The sequence below is a fragment of the Euphorbia lathyris genome, chromosome 2 (genome assembly GCF_963576675.1).
Source record: "Euphorbia lathyris chromosome 2, ddEupLath1.1, whole genome shotgun sequence".
NCBI classification, from domain to species: Eukaryota; Viridiplantae; Streptophyta; class Magnoliopsida; order Malpighiales; family Euphorbiaceae; genus Euphorbia; species Euphorbia lathyris.
Window position 1 is genome coordinate 96,122,823 of NC_088911.1, and position 17,283 is coordinate 96,140,105.

Genomic DNA, 17,283 nt, shown 5'->3' on the forward strand with positions numbered 1-17,283 from the left:
CACTTACTGTTTGTGAGCCATAAGCCCACTGTTAGCTAAGGACAATCTCATAGGATCGTGCACATCGAACATCTGCGTTAGAGCTTATAGAACGGTACATTGGAGAGATAGAATTAATTAATTGATTGACAATAAAATGTCAAGGTAATTAAAAATTGGTGGTTAATTAATTGGTTAATTGATACTTTGTATCAAGGTAATTAATTAATGGTCTTAAGTGTTGAGTATCTAATTGATTAATTAGTTTGCGCGATGTAATTAGTTAATTTGTAAATTAATGAAATTACATTCGGAGAATAATTAATTAGATCAATACGTTAATTTATTAATTAGTGTTATTCATTTAATTGAGATAATTAAATTTAATCTAATCATAATTAATTGCATAGAATAAATATTATTGGTATTTATTTATGTAATTAGATTAGAATTGGATTAGTTTTGTAATTAACCAATTAACCCTAAACCAATTAAGTTTAGAAATACACTATATATATAAATTAAAACACTCTAAACCTAATTAACCAAAATCAATAATTAACCAAAATCAATAGTCGGCCAACTGATGTTTCCTTGGGCAAATAATTAATATTTATGCAGCCACCACTTAGAAAAGTGGAGAAAGCTTTTGGCTAATATCACAATCTCTCCAGTTCTTCTTCGTTCTTCGGCTAGCACCGGTTTTAGCTCGATAGCTGTTCGTGCACCTGACTACGGAGATTTTACTACCTTGTGGATTCTTCAGCCGTCTCTAGAAGAGACAGTCTGGATATGTTTATATCCTTAAACGGATCTAAAAGGTTTATTCAATCAATGGTTAACGGACGAAGATCAAGCTATAAGGGATTAGAAATAAATTTTAAACTGCAATTCCGTTGCGCTACAGTTGATTAACTGGCAATAATCCCTAACAACAATATTATACTTTGGGCTATTATATGGTTACTTTGTGATGTTTTCTATAATGAACTAGATCTTCTAACTGCTTTCGATGATCTGAGATGATAACAAACAGTATGGGAGGGGCCGGAGTCCGATGAACCCTCTCCAATGCTTAAGCTAGTGACGAAATACTAGAGAGTATTAATCAACTTGAAAGCAAACGATTAGAAGAATATGTATTGAGAATGACGTACCTGAGGTCCTGAAATCAATGGTATTTATAGGTAATTATGTACCTATACAAAGTTATGCACTTTTACACGTGACAGTCTCATATTGGCTTCAGATTCCTTCTTTTATAATGTTCCGCATTTAATGGGAGCTAGAAGTGTGCCTTTGGGATCCGAGAAAGTTATGGTCCACGTGTCCACTTAGGCAGGTCCTGTATCAGCTTCTCCATAAATGAGCTTTCTTATCCCCCATTGGACATGGGATTCTTGGATTAGGCCCAAATGTTATCTTCGGGCCTTAGATCCTTTCTTGAACGCTTTGGATCCCTCCCCCCCCCCCCCCCCCCCCCCCCCCAGGTTTTGCATGAAAGTCCTTTAGGGCTTTCTTTCCCAACGAAAACATCATTAATACTGTCTGAATGTCTGCCTTTATGACGTCATATTAACGTATCATTAGCTGCCTCCTTAGAATTCATTATTTGAAACACTTTGATTCTTCCAAGAGTAATAATGGCAGAAAACTCTTTGTTATCTCGCCTTCCAAGAGTAATAATGGCAGAAAACTCTTTGCTTTCTTTACCAAAAGTATGCTAGCTATCTATATCGTATAAATCACCTCTTTAATATGATGACAATCCATCAACTTTTTGACTTCGATCTTAATAATCCTCTGCTTATCCAAACCATGATTTCTCAATTTCTACATAACTGGAGGAGCATCTGAATTCAGGTTTAAAGAATGCATAACCTTCATATAGAGCTAATAGAAATGTTATTCTAAAAAAACTTTAATTCTTAAAAATTTTGGTTTTAATGTCATTTAAACGGTGTTTGGTGAAGAAATAGAAAAAAAATCTGTTTAGAAAAAGAAAATCCTGATGTATGAAGTATCTGTATTTTATAATAGTAATAAAATTGATACAACTTGTCAATAATAACGGTCAATATTAGGATAAAATTATACTATTTTAAACAATAAAATTAATTCTGTATGTAAACGATAGGATATTTTTACCATTTACCCTTGAAAATAGTGGTTCCATTAAAAGGTGATGGGTGTAATTTACTCCATTATTTTCTCAATCAACCACCGAAACATGATTAGAGTTTCTGAACTGAAAAAAGAAAGATGAAATCCTTTTGTTGGTTGGAATTGAACCATTTATGTAGAAGGTTCCGCTTTCCAAAATTTGCATGATTTGAGTAGTGTAGAAATGAGTGGAGAAGAAAAAGTAGTATGTGTGACTGGAGGATCAGGTTACGTTGCTTCATGGCTCATCAAATTCTTGCTTCAAAGAGGGTACTCCGTTAAAGCCACTGTTCGTTGCCCAAGTAAGTTCTGAGTTCGATTTTATTGTAATTTTAGCTACTCGTCTTCGGATTTCAACATAATTTAGCTGCTACTTTGAATTCTTCATGTGGATTTTCCTCATTTGTAATGCAATCTGCTTGTTTTGATGATGAATCAATCAATCAAGTCCTTTCACTTAGATTAAGTAGCTGATGAACTTATACACACAAAAAAGAAAAGGGGAAAATAATTAATTGGAGATGGATAGGGATTGATAGTATGAGCAAATTGGGGAAATTTATACCACTGGTGTGTGATCTGTTTTTTTATGATCAAGTCCTTCACTTCAGTTTTTCTATGTATGCCTGGCCAGATGATATAAAGAAAAATGCTCATTTACTTGCCCTTGATGGAGCTCAAGAAAGACTTAGTTTATTCAAAGCTGATTTACTGGAAGAAGGGTCTTTTGACGCTGCAGTTGAGGAGTGTGTTGGTGTTTTTCATACAGCTTCTCCTGTTTCCTTTTCTGTCACTGATCCACAGGTTCTATTCTAATTCAAGCTTATGTATGTGTATGTATGTATGTATATCCAACCATATGTGTACATGTATTTGTTTTCAGGCAGAACTTATTGACCCTGCAGTGAAGGGGACCCTTAATGTTCTTAGATCATGTAATAAAGTCCCCTCTCTCAAAAGGGTGGTTATAACTTCATCCATGGCAGCAGTTGCATTCAATGGCAAGCCTCTTGGTCCTGACGTCATAATGGACGAAACTTGGTTTTCAGATCCTGATTTCTGTGAGAATTTGAAGGTTTATTGGAACTAATTTCTTGGAATTCATTGCATATTGGTGTTTTATGTATTGATAATTGATGCATGTCTTAACCAAATACTAGTTGTTATTGTTATCATCAGCTATGGTACATGGTTTCAAAGACTTTAGCAGAAAAAGCTGCTTGGGAGTATGCAAAAGAGAATGGAATAGACATGATCACAATGAATCCTGGATTGGTGATTGGTCCTCTCTTACAGCCAACTCTTAATGCAAGCATGGAGTTAGTTCTGAAATTTATTAATGGTATTGTTTTCGTCTAGACTTTTGACACTGCGTAACATACAAACAACAAGAAATTGCTAAATCTAAGGGTGGATGATCATTCAGGGTCAGAAAGTACAACGTACAGATTGGTTGATGTGAGAGATGTTGCGAATGCACATATTTACGCGTATGAGAATCCTTCGGCATCTGGAAGATACTGTTTAGTTGGAGAAGTTGTACATTCTTCTGAGGCTTTGCAGATGTTGCACAAGCTTTACCCTCATCTCAACCTTCCTTATAAGGAGTAAGTTTTAAATTAATGCTACCTTCTTCTTCTTCATAAGTCCCTTAGCTATATAAGGTGCACGTTTTACTTGATTTGTGGCAGATGTGGGGATGAGAAGGCAGGCATTATAAAATATAAAGTGTCGAAAGAGAGAGCAGAGAGACTAGGCGTCAAGTATAGGGCTGTTGAGATAAGTTTGAAGGATACAGTTGAAAGCTTGAAGGAGAAGAACCTACTTAGCTTCTGACGAGCTTATTGCACTGTGATTTCTGCCAGAGGTCTTCATACATTGTAATAAAAAAGGCTAAGCAGCCTTCCATTTGTTTTTGAATCTCAAAATTGTCATTTCATCCTTTAGTTAAATAAGGGATATGGTGTAAAAATACCTCACATGTTTACAACGGGGAGCAATGTTACTTATACTGTCTAAAATGGTTCAATTTTATCTCTAACGTTGGTAGTCAAAAGCAATTTTTCCCTAACGTTGTAAAATTGGGACAATTTCAGATATTATTATAAAACATATATATTCTGTTACTTATTCTTAGACCTGTTTATGGACCCGTTGGCTCGCCTTCTATGGGTTGGGCTTGGATATATATATTTATCATTTGGCACAACTTTGTCCAAACCCGTACAAACCCACATATAAAATGGATTGGGCTTGGGATTTACTTTGAAAACCCGAGCTAGCCTGACCCGGCCCACCCTTATATAAGTAACAATGGATAATGTTTTATTAGATTTTCAATTTGTTAGGTTAAATGAAATCAAACTTTAGTTGATGGATTTAGATCATTTTTTTTAATTGAAATACGGATCTAGCCCAATGGGAAGTCCAATCAGGTTGGCATCCCCCGAAAAGGCAAAGAACCAAATATATAAATGAAGAGATGAAAAAAGTATGAAACCAGTATAAATAATGTTTTAAAAATAATGTTTTAAGAAAATCTAAACATATCCCTACCAAGGGCATTATCTCTAGCAAGAAGGGAGCAGAAGTCTGGAAGGGTATTCCACATTTGTAAATCTGAGGCCAGACGTCCGTAATTAGCAAGAGCGTCCGCCACTTGATTTCCCTCACTTAACACATGAGAGACAACCACCTGAATATGTGTCATTGAATCTAAACAATTTAACCAATCCACACACATTGTCCAGGGAATGATCTGCGCACGGGCACGGAAAATTCGAATAACGTAAGTCGAGTCACTTTCAATCCAAAGACGAGTCCATCCACATGACCTCGCAATTGAAACTGCAAAAATAGCGGCTTGCAATTCCGCCATGTGTACCAAAGAACAATCAAGGGGGAAGGCAAATGACCCAAGGGGATGCCCCTGACTATTTCGAAAAACCACACCGCAACCAGCTCTACCCGAGATCACGGAGGCATCAGTGTTAGCTTTAATCCAATCAGACGGAGGGGGCTTCCATCTAACTTCAATGATTCGAGGGGCCCTATGATGACGAGCGTTTAACCCGAGATTGTGGAGAATAGATAACTCCACAACAGAATTCCAAACTGATCCGTTGCTGATTCTATCAGAGCTACGAATTGCAGACCAAAGACAGCGTAATGCCTCATGAATGTTTGGTGGCTTGCTCTCAAAAATAGCAGCATTTCTTACAGACCAGATCAACCAAACAGCGTTGACAAGCGCGACCTGCCAGGGGGACAGGACTTGCGAACTGAACTTGTGTGAGAAGGCGTGTTGTAAGAGGGTTTGTAGAGAAGAATCAAGTACAAGTCTTCTACCAAATAAAGCCGATATGCTGAACCAGATTTGGGAAGCAAAGGGGCAATGAACAAGCAAATGGTCACTCGTCTCATAAGCCATTAAACAGACCGGACAGCGAGATATTAGTGGCAGACCTCTAGCACGGAGCGCATCATGAGTTGGTAAAGCGCCCCAGTATGCACGTCAGCAAACCATGGAGTGCGACGGCCGAATAAAAGGTTTCCAAATTGACTGAAAAACCAAAGGCAAAGTCGGAGGAGCACGTAACCAGTGATAGAATAACTTTACCATGAAGAGGCCATTGCTCACAGGTCTCCAAAAACATAAATCATATTCAGAGCCATTTCCATGCATATTCCGGATGCGTTGGTGCAACGGACTAGCCAGCATCGGAATATCCCGCCAGTTGCCATTTTCATAAAAATCTGAGATTCTATCAGTGAGCTTCAAACGGTCTGACATAGAAATCCCAAGCTGTTCAGCCAGGGGAGGCAAAATCCATTCCGAATTCCAGAATGACAACTCAGAAGATGATCCAAATGACAAAAAACAATTCTCCCATAACTTGAGATAGGCGGCCTTGATAGACCACCAAACAGACGATCGCTGCAACCGAAACTTTGGCATACCAGCCCTGTTTAGAAACCGCATCCTCAACAAATTAAAGCATAAAGAATTAGAGGAAAGAAAGCCCCACGCCAATTTACCACTCATAGCCAAGTTAAGGGTCGAGAGGTGTTTAATACCCAACCCTCCTTCCTTTAAAGACTTTAAGCAAACCTTCCAGGGAACAGTAACAAGCTTTTTGGACAAAACTGAACCCGTCCAAATGAAATTCCTCATGTGTCTTGAGTCTATTTAGCAAACTCACAGGCCATTTGTAAACCATAAAGGTGTGGATCAGAGAGCTAGTGATAACTGAATTAACAAGTGTCAGCCTACCAGCCATAAAGAGAGATGTCCCCGCCCAGCGCGAGAAAGAGAGAATAATTCTATCCGCAGTCGCCGCAAGGTATTTAGCTCTTGGGATCCCTTGAAAAAGAGGAACGCCCAAGTAATTAAATGGGAGAGATCCAATTTTGATTCCAATTAGACCCGCCAATCTGTTCCGACGTCTGAGTAAGATCGAATCCCCGAAGAAAATCTCAGACTTTTGCCAATTCACTAATTGTCCAGATAGAGAGCCATATAAATCAAAAATATCCATGAGAGCATGTATGTTTGATATGCTTGCCCTGCAGAAAACTAAAATATCATCTGCATAAAACAAGTGCGAAGGCATTACAGAAGAAGTAGAATAACCCATCGGAGACAGCGACCTACGCAGGGTGTGAGCATTGATAAAATGGCTAAGGAAATCCTCCGCTAAACCAAATAGAAGAGGAGAAAGAGGATCTCCTTGTCTTACTCCTCGAGAGCAAGAGAAATACCCAGCAGATCCATTAGCAGTGAGAATCGAGATATGAGCCGAAGAGAGTATCGCATGAATCCAATCAATGAATTGAGAGGAAAAACCAAACGACTTAAGAACTTCAAGCAGAAATTGCCAGTTTAACGTATCAAAGGCTTTCCTAATGTCCACCTTCAGGCACATGTTACCACCAAAACATTTTTTATTCAAGAGATTGACACCTTCAGAAGCGATTGCAATGCACTGATGGATTTGGCGCCCTTTTATGAATCCAAATTGATTCTTTGTAACAATTCGGCTAGCAATAATGGCGAGCCTATCAGCTAAGATCTTTGAGATGATTTTGAATGTGAAATTGCTCATAACAATCGGCCTATACTGTTCAATTGTCGAGGCACTAGGGACTTTGGGGATAAGTGCCATCAAGCTTGAATTCCAGAGATTTTCCCATGCTGAAAGAACCATTGAACCATTTTACACACGTCACTACCCACAATGCTCCAATAGGACTGAAAGAAATGACCGGTGAAGCCGTCAGGGCCATGAGAGCTAGAAGGATCCATGGAAAAACTCGTATGACAGATGCAATCCTCATCAGGGCAGACAGTTAGAGAAGTGTTCTCAAAATCCGTCACAACCCGAGGAACCATATCAGAAACCAGAGACAAATCCACCGGATTCCCACCTGTGCTGGCGAACAGGTTATCATAGTAAGAGATAATATGATTAGAAATAATATTTGGGTCAGTGTGAGAAACCCCATCAATTGTTAAGGAAGAAATTCCCATATATGATTTTCGCATTGCAGAGACACGTTGAAAGTAGCTTGTATTACGGTCACCCTCAGCAAGCCACTGCACTCGGCTTTTTTCTTTCAAATATGTTTCTTGCTGAAGCAAGTGAAGGTCCAACTTCTCATGAGCGGCCAACTCACGTTCCTGAAGATTCAATGACCATCCAGCAAATTGAATAGTCTGCTGAATATCTGCAAGGGAGCTGCGCGCCTCATCAATGTTAGCATTGAAGTTACCAAAAATATTAATATTCCAATTTCTCAAAATAGTCCTCAGACCACGTAACTTATGACACAACAAAGGAGCCGGCAGAAGAGCAGGGGCAGGGCCATCCCAATGATTTTTTATTATCCCATAAAGCTCAGGATTACTAACCCACATTTTTTGAAATCTGAACCGAGAAATCCTACCAGAAGTAGTCGAAAATTTGAACAGAAGGGGGTGGTGGTCCGAGTGATGACGCGTCAGCCCCACACAGCATGAATTCCAAGTTTTCGTAAAATCAGCCGAAACTAAAGCCCTGTCAAGCTGAGAATTAACACGTGCCTCACCAGTTCTCCCATTACACAAAGTGAAGAAACAACCAGTAGAGGGAATATCCAGCCAATCCCCATCATCCACAAAATTCCTGAAGTCACGACAAGGTCTCGTAGCCGGAGGCCGTCCTGTTTTCTCATGAGCCCCAAGGATTGCATTGAAGTCCCCAATTAACAACCATCTACCTTGTAAATTCAATTTGAGAGCATTTAGAGTCAAAAAGAGGTCAACACGTCTGTTTGCCCAAATACTGCCATACACAATTCCATAATAATGTTTAATGCCCTGCACATCCTGTTGCAAAACCACAAACTGTTCATGCTGAAGAATTATATAGATTGCATCAGTCATAGCAATCCTTTGAAGAATCCAAAGAGTTGGTTTATCACGCAGATTAACAGAGATCAGTCTCATGCCAATGTTGGCCCAAAATGAAGGAGGAATTACCTCAAAATCAACCATTGGTTCTGCTAAACAAAGAAGATCAGGTTTATGTTGCCTACATAAATCAGAAAGGTACCTCTGAGTGTTAGGGTTGAGGAGCCCCCTACAGTTCCAGAACAGAACTGTCATTCAAAACGAATATGGGGTTTGATGGCCCGTTTCACCCGGGATTTCTCTGCCTCATGTTTTCCGCCTTTGCGTGCTTTAATTGACGTCACAGTGTGCCACATTTCATCTTCTTGCTCTGCCTGGTCTGCCCAGGAAAGAGTGGGAGAAATATTGTTGTTGCCAGGAGAGTCAGGCCTCTCCACTTCATCAACCGGCTCTAATTGTCCCAAGGGGCTCCCAGCGAACACAAGCTCTTTGTCAGGGCTGACCTTCTCAACATCAATTTTCTCAGCAAGGTCAGAAATAATTCTGGCCGTGGCAATTGCCACCGGGACAATTGCACGATTCTCATCAGGAGGAGAAGGTTTCTTAGTCGGCGGTTTTTGAAAAGATCGACTCTCCGGTGGTTTTTTATTTTTCCTGCAGTCATATGCCGAATGACCAATAGAAGAGCAAACTTTACGGAACTGAGGAAGCCTTTCATAAACCACTTCAATCCAGATGTTTTTCCCTGCTCTCTCAACTCCAAGCTTCGTCGGTAGTTCTCCTGCCAAATCCACATCCAACAGCAGTCTAGCAAAATGCCCAAAATCAATATAAGTTTCCTGTTTAAAAAAAATGAATATAAGCTCACGAGCAGAATGGAAACAAAGTTCTCTCTCACACCAATTAATTAAATTTTAATTGCATTTTTATTTTTATACTTATAATTATAATTAATTTTTATTTTTTAATTAATATATATATATATATATATATATATATATATATATATATATATATTAGTTGGACAAGTTGGGCTGAGCTTGAGAATTAACTCAGCCTGGTCTAAGCCCGATTAGGTCCGGTCTGAACCCGGCCTGGCCCATGAACAGGTGGATTTAAAAAAAAAGATTTTAGATTTTTATGATTTAATAATAAAATTGGAAATTAATATTTATAAATTCGGTGAAATATTTGATTTTTTTATCCAAACTTGTATAAAAAAAACAGTATATTATTATTTTATTGTTATTTTTCACGTCTAATCATATGTTTGTGATCTATTATTACTAATTAGTGATAAAATGATACATATGTGAAGTAGAAATTACAAGGTTCATAACTGAAAAGACAGTTTGATGATTATTTTTCAAATTGATCAAACTTGTCAACATTTAAAGATAAAATTGTTCCATTTTAAACGTTAGAGGTAAAATTGCTTCTATTTTACACCTTATCCGGTTAAACAAAGATTATCTGCTATATGTGAAGCATCTGATGCATTTCAGGAGCATCTCATTGATTGGACTTCAACTTCATTAAATAAGTTTATAAATTAAAATGAAAGATAAGCATGTGTTTTATTCAAATTAGAGATTTCCTACTATAGAGTAAAACACTCCACCAATTAAAAAGAAGTCTTGTTGGGAGATGTTTGATGTTAAAAATAAAATGGATAAGGTGTAAAAATTTTAACGTTAACATTTATGAGTAATTTTAGCTTTGATATTTAAAATGATGCAATTTTACTCTTAAGATTAACAAGTTGGGTCAATTTCATACATCATTACAAAACACATATATTCTGCACCAGGTGTATATCAATTGGTTCTAAAAAAATTTCATATTTTCTATGATTTATTCATAGAAATGGAGATTAATACTTTTAAATTGGACGAAACACTTGAATTTCGCTTGTCCAACTCGTACACAATGTAATTTTTTTATAAAAAATTAACGTCTATTCATATAGAGAATGGCTCTTATAAGAACACATTGCTTAGGTCAGAACACTCAAAACTACGCCGTTTTGAGTATAAAAACTAAAACAAAACACAAATTGCTACTAGTGGGAGTCAAACCTATACCCTTCCCTCTACAAGATACACTACTTACCATTGAGACAATAACTTCTTTTGTATATTATGACACGTGCGCTACTTAATATGTAATAAATATGTCTAATAATTAATTAAATAGGAAAAATAGTCGAACCATGCACATTGGTTTATCTTGAATGCTGCTTACCACTATACTAGTAGCTTCTATTGTTTAATATTTGAGGCATTCACTTATTAATATCGATTAAATGTGCATAATAATAAATTATTAATAGAAAAAAAAATGTGTATAATAATGAATTATTAATAGAAGAAAATCCAACAACATGTTCCAATTTCTTATTTATTTAATTTCTCTATATTTTTGTAATTTATGTTTTAAAATGTTAAGGACGATGTTCTAAATAATGTTACATATGTTCTAAACTTTATAATTTGTGTTCTAAAAATTAAGTATAATGTTTTAAAAAAATCAGTAAATATCTGGATCATTTTTGCATTTGTTCTATAAAATAATTTATAATTCATGTTCGAAAAAACATAACGCATGTTCTAAAAAACATAAACATAACGCATGTTCTAAAAAACATAACGTATATTCTAAACTTTATAGTTTGTGTTCCAAAAAATTAAAATATATAATCTAACGTATGTGCTAAAAAATATGTCGTACGTTCTAAAACTTCATAATTCGTGTTCTAAAAGTTAAAATATATGTTCTAACGTATGTTTTAAAAAATATATCGTATGTTCTACACTTTATAGTTTGTGTTCTAAAAATTAAAACATATGTTCTAAATTTCATGTCATAAGTTCTAAATATATCGTATGTTCTAAAAATATTAATGTGAAATTTTATTAAAATATATAATATATTTTTATTTAAAAAATATAGTATTAGACTTTTTTAGCATCAGAGACACTTAATAATATATAAATAAAAGAATTGTATAATGAACAAACTAAAGAAAGTGTATTTTTATATAAAAAAATATAGTATTGGATTTTTTTTAGCATCAGACGCACTTAATAATATATTTTTTTTGATTCAAGGCTGGTTACCGAGGGCAGCAACGGACATCCCAGCTAGGCTGGCACCCCCACGCAAAAACCCCCGAACCCTTTATTAAAAGCACAAGGCAAAACAAAAAATGAAAGAATGAAGAAATATTTAGATACACGGATTAAGAGAAGCGAAAATTAGAACCTCCCCTAATATCTCTAAGAAGAGCCGAACAACAAAAAACCGAGACCAAGTCCCACCAGCTGTAGCTCGCTGTTGATCTACCAAAGTTAGCAAGAATATCTGCCACAACATTTCCTTCTCTGAAAACATGAGAGACAGTCAGACAGATAGAATGCGTTAGCTGGATGCATTTGAGCCATTCCTGACGAATCTGCCATGGAACATCACGCGATTTACTCCTGAAAATATGCACGACATGGGCTGAGTCACTCTCTAACCAAATATTCGACCAGCCCCGATCAATAGCCAAACTAACTGCTTTAATTGCAGCAGATAACTCAGCCAGCGGCACAGACTGGCAGTCCAGCGGATACGCAAAGCCACCTAACCACAAACCAGCAGCCGACCTGATCACTCCCCCGCATCCAGCTCGACCCCTAGCCACTGAAGCATCCGTGTTTAATTTGATCCAGGAAGCCGGCGGCCTCTGCCAGGAAACCGAGATAATCCTAGGAGCTCGTGGATAACGTCTTTCAACCCCTAATTCTTTGAGAACATGAAGTTCAACAGCCGAGTTCCAAATCTTACCCCGACCCAAGCTAGACGATTCGTTAATGCCACGCCAAATCCGCCTAAATACCAACGACACATTCAGAGTTTCTCCTTCGAAGATGATCTGATTACGAGTGAACCAAATCGCCCAAACGCAGGAAACCATGGCCGAAGCCCAAAGCTCAGAGACCTGAGAGCTGAAACGAAAAGAAGCAGTAGATTCCATCAGTTCCTGAAGAGAGGATGTCGGAGGTAACCGACGGCCAAACAGCGAAGCAACACCAATCCAGAACTGCTGCGCAACACCACAACTTAAGAAGAGATGGTTTATTGTCTCATTATCCTGCTGGCACAAGGGGCAGCGAGAGATCAGAATACAACCTCGCTTCCTGAGCTGATCAAAGGTTAGAAGATAGCCAAGCAAGGCACGCCAGCAAGTGATCGAATGGGCCGGGGGAATCAACGCACTCCAAATGAAGCGACACCAAGCTTTCGCCTCTGCCGGCGGACGCAACCAAGCATACAAAAGCTTAACTGACAGAATTCCACCAACCGCCGGCTTCCAAATGCAAATATCACCAGGGTCAGACCCTCTTTTGATCTCCTGAATTCTGAGCCGGACATCTTCATTCAGTTCCGGAAGATTCCAGCAATTATCCTGAAAATAATCATCCACAATTTCAGTTCGACCCCTACACTGTGAAGCATATAAGCCCATTTGAACAGCCACCGGCGGCTCAATCCATGTGTCAAACCAGAAACTCAAGGTTGAAGAAGAGCCAATCCACCAGAAGCAATTCTCGCAAATGACACAGTAGATTAGTCTGATAGACGTCCAAATTGAGGAATTGAAAATCCACTTCCTAGCTTGCCCAATCCTGCTGATAAATCTGATTCTTAAGATTCGGAAACACAAAGAAGTATTCTAGATCAAACCCCAAGCTAGTTTACCCAATAGAGCTCTGTTCATTGATACTAAATCTTTAGTCCCTAGGCCTCCCTCTGCAAGCTTCCTACAACAGAGCTTCCAGGGCACAGTGACCAGTTTCCTATTCAAGATAGACCCGGTCCAAACAAAGTTTTGCATACAACGCTTTAGACGTGAAATAAGCGCCACAGGCCACTTATACACAGAAAAGGAGTGCATAAAACTCCCTGTAATTACCGAGTTCACCAATGCCACTCTCCCAGCCATAGATAAGCAACTACCTTTCCATCTACTAAACTTTGCTATAATCTTGTCTGCCAAGGCCGATAAATGTCTGCTCTTAGGGGCACCAAAGAACAGCGGGACCCCCAAATAGTTGAAGGGGATGGAACCTCGGGTAATACCCATGATTTCTGCCAAGAGATTTCCGCGCCTAGGAGAGATCGAGGGACTCAAGAAAAGATTTGATTTTTGCCAATTCACTTTCTGACCCGATAAAGAGCTATAAGATTCAAAAACGTTGTTAAGTCTATGAAGATTCCGACTAGAAGCCCTGCAAAATAGAAGAATGTCATCTGCATAAAGCAAGTGAGTAGGGAAAGCCGTGGAGCCCGAATAAAGCATCGGATCTAAATGACCATTCTCACTTAGAGTGCTAATCCATCTGCTAAGGAAATCCTCCGCCAACCCAAAAAGGATCGGAGCAAGCGGGTCCCCTTGCCTGACTCCTCTAGAGCAACTGAAATCCACTGACAGAGCCATTGTTTAAGATAGAGATTCTAGCTGCAGACAGAATATTTAAGATCCAGTCCCGGAATTGAAGAGAGAACCCAAATGCCTCCAAAACAGTAAGCAAAAAATTCCAGTCTAGGGTATCAAATGCCTTACGAATGTCCACTTTAATTGCCATGTTGCCACCAAATGATTTTTTGCAAAGAGAATTCGTTCCTTCCGAAGCTAACGCAATACACTGATGAACGCTCCTGCCAAGGATGAAGCCGAACTGATTTTCTGAAACAATTCTAGCCGCCACCACTGCCAACCTGTCAGCCAATATTTTAGCTATAATTTTGTAGCTGAAGTTACTCATGGCTATCGGTCTGTATTGGTCCAGAGAGATAGCTCCTTCCACCTTAGGGATTAGAGTCATGATACTAGAGCAAACCCCAGGGACGATGATACCAGAAAGGAAGAAACTTCTAACCATCTCAACCACATCCGAGCCCACAATCTCCCAAAATGTCTGATAAAAGATGCCTGTGAAGCCATCGGGACCCGGGGAGCTGTTACTATCCATAGCAAACACAGCTTTCCTAACCTCATGATAGTTCGGGCAACGTGTCAGCTCAGTGTTCTCAGCTTCACAAACCATGCTTGGGATAATATCATGAATAATGCTCAAGTTATTCATGGGAGCATCATTCTTGAAAAGAGTCTCATAAAAGGAAGCGATATGCATACTTATTTGATGGGGGTCTGTATAATGAAAGAATTGTATAATGAACAAACTAAAGCAAGTGTATTTTTATATAAAAAATATAGTATTTGATTTTTTTTAGCATCAGACGCACTTAATAATATATAAATAAAAGAATTGTATAATGAACAAACTAAAGCAAGTGTTCCAGCGGTAGATGGCGTGTGCTTCATTCCCTTTATGCCCCAACCCTAGGTTCGAAACCCTCCTCCCTCATTTAATCTTTAATTAAAGGTGGTGCAGGTTATTTACCAAAATGTCACCGCGTCCTTACACCACCAAAACGACGTTGTACAACAAGCAAAATATAAGGAATAAAATCTCACATGATTACCGACGGATAAAGAGTATATGAACACAAACTAAGTATATTTAATTGCAATAGAATAAAATGTTTATTCTCCATTTGTTAAGTATATTTTTTCTTGAAAAATACTCAATTTAATTTTTATTAATTATATGATCTTCATCTTTTAAATTTAATAAATTAAGTTTTTTTTATCAATTATTTATTAACACATTAAATCTCTAATCTTTTAAATGGAAACATTAAAGCTTTCGTTATTTACACTTTAAAAAAATGGACTTTAACAATATTTTTTTACCAACACTTCCATAAAGTGTCCCATGGGCCTAATTAAAATCAAGCCCAAAACGTATAATCGACTTTCTCTTCGGCTTTAGAGCTACTGTATCCACAATTTCAAAACTCTCTCTCTCTCTCTCTCTCTCTCTCTCTCTCTCTCTCTCTCTCTCTCGGTTCTTGATTGCATTCCATCTTTGCCACCCTTGAGTTCTTCTACGGGTTCATTTGGTCACCTGAAACTATCTCTGATCTACTTCATCTTCACTATTTGATTTTTTTGGAGATGTTAGTGCGATTGTTTGGTGGCTTAAAGTATAGATTCTTTGTGTTCTTCACGCTGCTTCTTCATGGAACCTAGATCAATGTAAGTTTGAATCTCTATATACTTTTTTCTCTTTTTCAAATAATTTTTCGATTTGATTTGTTTTCTTCCCTTTCTAGGGTTCTACTTTTTCTTCTACTGTAGCTCAATTTCTCTACTTCGCAACATTGACCGATTACTCTTCTCTTTAGGTTTAAGTTCTGGATCTGTTACTCAGTTGGTTTTTTTTCCTGCCAGGTATTTACCAGATTTAATCTGCTTTTTCTTTGCATTTGTTTGGTAGATCTGTGAAAAGTTGACTACTTATGATCGTTTGAGGGAAGGTATTTAACTAGTGCATCTCATGCTGGAACACATGAAATTGAAGTAAACGACCTTGGTTTTCAAGACCGAAAACGTTTGCGTGAGAGATTAGTTAGAGTTGTTGAACAAGAGAATGAAAAGTTGCTGTTGCAGCTCAAGCACAGAATTGATAGGTATAACTTCTTTTCGCTGAAAGATTAATGTGCATTTTCAATTAGGAAAAAAAGTATCTACCTTTTCGATATCTGAATATTAAGTTATTGAAAGCAGCTCGTAGTTAACTGGTTAAACATCAAACTGTATTGAAAATGCATCACACGAAGAAAATGCATTCATACTCTATTAAGTAATTATTTTTTAACATATTAAATCTCTCTTAGACGGGTTAGTTATAGATATGATTCATACTTTATTTATGATAATATTATTATTATGTTTAACATGAATATATACATATATATATATATATATATATATATATATATATATATATATATATATATATATATATAGTGATGCGGTAAATAAATCTTTACTGTTTTATTTTAGAATAACAATGACATCTAACAATACATAAAAAAAATGATTATTACACAGTCTTGTTAGGGGAGTTTTTAGTGAGAGAGAGTCCTGCTTCTCTCTAAACTTTGTCCTTGAAGTGGGGTTTTTCTTTGCTTTCCTAGATCTGCTCCTCTCCCTCTTATCTCAGTAAACTTTTTTCTATCTTCTTCATCTTCTACCCCGATCTACTCCTCCCTCTATTCTTTTCTCAGCTTCTCTGATTGTGACCCCTTGGATCTGCTTCTTTTCGACATAATGTGATTTGTCTCCTCACAGATTTCATACTGGATGTACTTGAACTTAGTGTTAAATCTGTTGTTAGAATTTTGTTGGTGTTATTTAGATCCTTATTAGCTTTGATTCGATACTTAATTGTATTTGATTTATCTCCGTCAGCGAACCGGGTTGTCCTTTCTATTGTTCGAACACCGACTCTCAATCTGACTTGTCTATTGTACGTTGATGATTTGATATCTTAATGAATTACTTCTTATGTTTTAAAAAAAAAAAAAACAACAACGACCTCTAACAGTTATTATGAATGTCAAATGAAATTCGAATTATTAAGTAATTGGCGAATTATTCGAATCAATTGAAATTTATAGGAAGTGATAAATGGGACCATGAAGTTGACTCGGGAAATGGGATAAAGCAAGCAAACAATGGGCAGTCTCCTCTTTTCCATTTCACATCAATTTCTTCTTTTGGATAAAGAAATTCCATGCCTACAACTACTGACGTGGACTATCACCTAAAACTAAATAATAATAATAAAATA

The 17,283-nt window shown here is 37.4% G+C and overlaps 1 protein-coding gene across 1 annotated transcript; it reads left to right on the forward strand.

Moving 5' to 3' along the window:
- The first annotated feature begins 2,209 nt into the window (after nt 1-2,209).
- Nucleotides 2,210-4,268, forward strand: LOC136220739 (phenylacetaldehyde reductase-like). Its single transcript, XM_066008526.1, has 6 exons — nt 2,210-2,444; nt 2,777-2,946; nt 3,026-3,217; nt 3,322-3,484; nt 3,569-3,749; nt 3,834-4,268. The coding sequence occupies exons 1-6, from the start codon at nt 2,327-2,329 to the stop codon at nt 3,976-3,978; spliced, it is 969 nt and encodes a 322-aa protein (XP_065864598.1). The 5' UTR covers nt 2,210-2,326; the 3' UTR covers nt 3,979-4,268.
- Nucleotides 4,269-17,283: the final 13,015 nt, after the last annotated feature.

Coding starts and splice junctions, on each gene's coding strand:
- LOC136220739 (XM_066008526.1), top strand. CDS start 2,327: ATGAGTGGAGAAGAAAAAGTAGTATGTGTGACTGGAGGATCAGGTTAC. Junction 2,445..2,776: donor AGCCACTGTTCGTTGCCCAA/GTAAGTTCTGAG, acceptor ATGCCTGGCCAG/ATGATATAAAGAAAAATGCT. Junction 3,485..3,568: donor AGTTCTGAAATTTATTAATG/GTATTGTTTTCG, acceptor ATGATCATTCAG/GGTCAGAAAGTACAACGTAC.